Source organism: Octopus bimaculoides, chromosome 14 (assembly GCF_001194135.2).
Source record: "Octopus bimaculoides isolate UCB-OBI-ISO-001 chromosome 14, ASM119413v2, whole genome shotgun sequence".
In the NCBI taxonomy this organism is placed as follows: Eukaryota; Metazoa; Mollusca; class Cephalopoda; order Octopoda; family Octopodidae; genus Octopus; species Octopus bimaculoides.
The window spans coordinates 59,458,961-59,463,578 of NC_068994.1; the positions used below are offsets into that span (position 1 = coordinate 59,458,961).

At 38.2% G+C, this 4,618-nt stretch overlaps 1 protein-coding gene across 3 annotated transcripts in view; it reads left to right on the top strand.

Moving 5' to 3' along the window:
* The window catches only part of LOC106878016 (zinc finger protein 239), a 6,861-nt gene extending 3,500 nt beyond the window's left edge, over positions 1-3,361 (top strand). Inside the window, exons 1-2 of one of the 3 annotated variants that reach the window (XM_014927098.2) lie at positions 67-142; positions 2,128-3,361. In XM_014927098.2, coding sequence (XP_014782584.1) covers positions 2,137-3,246 — 1,110 coding nt within the window. In that variant the 5' untranslated portion in view covers positions 67-142; positions 2,128-2,136 and the 3' untranslated portion in view covers positions 3,247-3,361. Of the gene's footprint in view, positions 1-66; positions 143-294; positions 587-2,127 lie in introns of those variants that run through there. The other 2 variants (XM_052972895.1, XM_014927097.2) reach the window with 2 other exon arrangements.
* Positions 3,362-4,618: the final 1,257 nt, after the last annotated feature.

Consider the following 4,618-nt stretch of genomic DNA (forward strand, 5'->3'; position numbering starts at 1 on the left):
CGACTTCGGTGAAATTTGAACGTCGCTCAATATTGACACTTATTCAATGTTTAGACGTTAGTGGAATGTTATTCTATTGGGGACTTTTTGTTTCGTCACCGTCTTGCTCTTCACTCGAGCTCTGTCGACGTTTGCCTCAAAGGTAAGTGTTAAAAACAGCAGCAGCAGCAGCTACAATAATAATAATAATAATAATAATAACAATGGTGGTGGTAGTAGTAGTAGTAGTAATAATGGCATTTCATAACAAACTAAGTTTATTATTGAATTTTGAATAGATCAACATACATCTATTTCATTTGCGGTTGTATTGTTATTGTGCCTGATAGGTCACTATAGACTTTATGTACATGCATCCTATTATATCTGAAGAGCCTGTCTGTTAATGGAATGTGAGCCCACACAGAGAGGGGCGAGTGCAGAGGCATGTCACACTCACCCTTTGGATGTGATCGATGTTATCTTGCAGCCTCCATGCACTTAGTTCGGTCCTCTTCACACAAAACCGTCAGTGGCTCAGCTTTTTCCTGTTTCCCTGAAATCCGAAAAGATTCCTTATGGAAAGAAATATTAAATTTTCTTTTTAGTAAGGCAACCATGTGGTTTTTAAAATAATAGAGATTTGAAAGTCATGTTTTTAGATACGCATGTATAATTTTTTCAGTGTTCTGCCCTATTGGAATCAAAATGCTTTCCGTTTTCTTTCAATTTACTAAGATATCAGTAAGAAAAAACCGCTGGTAGCATCAAGGAAATTGACTTGCTCGATATGCAGAAAAGAAGTCAGTTTGGACTCCATAAGCTGTACGCACTGTAAGCTATGGACACACGAGATGTTGTGGAATCACAGGCAGACTAGCAGAGAAAGAAAGCTGGTTTGCAGCTGCCTTCTGCTCTTGAAACGAAGGAGGAGGCTTGTTCCATCGCCTGGCAACAACAGAACAGATCTCACAAAGTTGGAAACTTTTGACCGACTGTTGGAAGAGCTTTTAATAAATCAAAATATAGAAATCCTATTTTTGTGGTGTACCACGACCTGAAGATCAGGCCTTGTCTCAAGACACATCTAACCAGGGCACACACTCTAATTTTTTGTGTAAAAGAGTCAAGCTTTGCTGGTCTAGAAGTCCATTTACTGTTACTCCCACTCCATAAGGGTCTCAAGATGTTGTGACTGATACACAGAGGTTCCTGGAAATTGGTGAATTGCTAACGGTTACTGTGCTGTCTGCAGCTCATCTCTTTGATTGAGCTATGATTCTGAGTGAAGGTACTGACCAGTGTTGGGTGTTGCTAGACACACTACTCTCTACCAGTTGGATTAGGTGGTCAGTAGTAAGTCTGGCCTCACATTGTGTCAAATATTAGAAATGATACGCATGACAAGAGCCCAGAAGTACTTCTGGAGGTCGATGAAAGCAGTGCATTCTCTTTTGGAATGTTTTCAAGTCAAGCATTTTCCTGGCAGTGCTATTGGGGGGGGGGGAGTAAGGTTTCAGCTGTTTAGCATAAGGTCTTGTTTGGTTTGACCAATACAAGACTTATGTCCAAGATGCCTGCAGGATACTGAAACCATTTGGCATACACTTGTTTTGTGTTCCTGCAATACTGATTTGTGTGTTGATGTCAAACAGCAACTGCCACTTGCAGAATGGAGTTGGATTTCAGCTAAGACTACATTGTCTGCTTTAGTGAGAGAAAAAGAATAGCATTTTAATAATGACAGTTATTTTGATAAATGCTTTTTTTATTTTCAAGATTTAATTGAAACAAATCAAAAATATTTCAAAAGAAATATGGTACTAGGGACTAGCAGCAATAATTGGGAAAAGGCATTTCCTTTAGTTTTGGTCAAAATCATCTGAGATTCTGTGCTGACACAAATTATAACTCACCTGATTCTGTTGCTCTTTTGCTTGTTTGATCCTCCCTTCTTAGTTTTTTTGTTGTTGTTTTTATTATTTGTTTTGTTGACCCGGTGTAAACCCACCACCACCGTTTCCTTTTCTATTTTGTCTTTGTACAGTAATAAATGTTTTGGGCTTTTGTGGCCAGTAAAAGATTATTATTATTAGTAATAGTAGTAGTATTTCTTTTTTATTTTTATTTTTTCTCATTCTCTGACAGTGAAGAATCATGGTGAAAGCTTCCCGAAAACTCATTTTTTCCTGTGATATTTGTGGGAAACAGTTTTCTCAAAGATTGTTTCTGAAACAACATCTTCGAACTCACACAGAAGAAAATGCAGAACAAGGTTTTGACCAAATCACTAATTTTGTTGGCCAAAAAGATGATCCATTTCCAAATAAATGTAAGTCTAGCACTGAAAACAAAAGTTCAGATAACCTTTTAAACACACAAGTAAATACTTGTGAACGTTGTGAAAAGGAGCTTCCCTGCCAGGCTCTTCTGAGAAAACACCTTGCATCACACATGGGAGATGCTGGTGATGGGAAGCTTCCAGATGCTAACCTGTTAAGGCAGCATGGTCGAAAGCATCCATTTGAAAGACCATATCGTTGCAGAATTTGTAACAAGAGCTTCCCTAAGAACACTGCCCTTAATTGCCACATTCAAATTCACACACATCGTACAATGTTCAAATGTAACATTTGTGAAAAAGAGTTTGTCCGCAAAAATGGTCTCAATGTACACATGCGAACGCACACGGGGGAGAAGCCATATGGCTGCAAAGTGTGTGAAAAGAGGTTTTCTGTCAGCAGTTTATTAAAGCGCCACATGAGGATACATACTGGTGAGACACCTTACCAGTGTGAATACTGTGAGAAGAGTTTCTCTCGCGACAGCACACTGAAGCTTCATTGGCGTGTTCACACGAAGGAGACCCCATACGAATGCGAGGTTTGCAAGAAGAAGTTTTCTCGCAAAGGGAACTTACGTGTGCATATGAGAAGTCACACAGGAGAGCGACCCTATCAGTGTGAAGTGTGTGAGAAAAGTTTTACTGTCAGTAGTATACTAAAGCGCCATTTGCGCACCCACACTGGTGAAATGCCCTACAGCTGCTATATCTGTGGTAAAAGCTTCTCTCGAAACAGTAGTTGTAACATCCACATAAAAATCCACACCCGGGAATTGTTGTACGAGTGTAAAGTTTGTGGTAAGAAATTTGCCCTCAACAGTATTCTTAACCGCCACATGAAGAGACATGTGAAGGTGAGGCCATATGCAGGTACAGTGGACAATGACAACACCATATCATTGCTCCTCACAACAAATAAATAAAGTCTCTATTACCTAGAATATATAATGTTTTTTGTTTGATTTTGTGATTAAATTTTGAACCAGAATATCTTTAGAGAGAACCATTCTGGGCCCTCAACTTATGACAAATGCCTGATCTTCTGTAAGAGAATTAAAAAAAAAAAAATGGAGAACTGGAGATTTTCTTTTCTTCTGGTAGATTTCTGCCATTTAGATTACACTGTTAATATGATTTTTGTCCTTTGGTAGCAATTGTTATTTCCTGTTTGCTGACCCCTAGAAAAAAGTATGAAAAATAGTTAATGTTTCCTTCACACCTACTACACCTGCTCATCATCAGAGCTGCACACATTGTCAGCCACTGAGGACATGCTCAAGTGGTTACGGTCAAGCAACTGACAAGCAAAGTGGTAATCGAAAGAGAGAGGAGGGGGGAGTTAGGATGGTCTGGGATAGAACACGAGGGAGAAAAATGTTCTTTTGGGATTTTGGGTAACATAGTTTAATGAAACAGCAAATGCAGATAATAAGGAAATAGAATTGAAAAATCTTAGAATTTTCAGTCAGCCAATCTAAGACAAAATTAGAGAAATTTGTGACGATGAATATATGATGATTAAACGAATATGGATGAGCTTAAGTTTATCTTCTGACAACAACGAGGAAGACGAAACTATTGAAACTATGTTTACATGGTAATGAAATTAGAGAATAATGAGAAGAACTAAATAAGGGGTTTATGCTCTGTGCTGAAATGGAGGAGGAGATGAACGAGGTTGAAAAGACAACATTTCTTATCTGAGCATCTTCTGAAATGATGATTAATGGAGCAGTGGGAGTGTCTTAAGCAGAGACCGATGTCAGTGACTTCTTTTACATCTTTCTCATCTGGATGTTTTTTTCTTTGGGTCCTCAAAGACAATGCTTTCTCTTGAATGATTTCTAGACTAATAGTAGCACACTGACAATTCAGCCTAACAATCCAAAGAGAAACAAGATTTTTCATTTCTTCAAAGATTTTGCCTCTTATTGAAGACGGTATTCTTCATCCCTGGGGCTTCAGATTTCATATTTGCTAAAATCTTGTCTTTATTATGTACAATCGTTGATACAGTTGTCTGACTCATCCCCAAAGATCGTGCAATTGCTACCACTCTTTCACCTTTTTCATGGCATTTTATCACAGCCAGTTTATCTTCCAGTGTTATAGCATGATGCTTAGCACTTTCACTATGAATTTTCTTAAGAGCCATGGAGGCAAAAAATAAAGTCACAAATGAATGAGAATCAGAAAGTAGCCAATAAACAGATATAAATTTGAATTCAAAACAATTGCGGAAATCATGAGTGACAACGCCTAACGGTAGATATTGGAACTACATTGCAATATGAG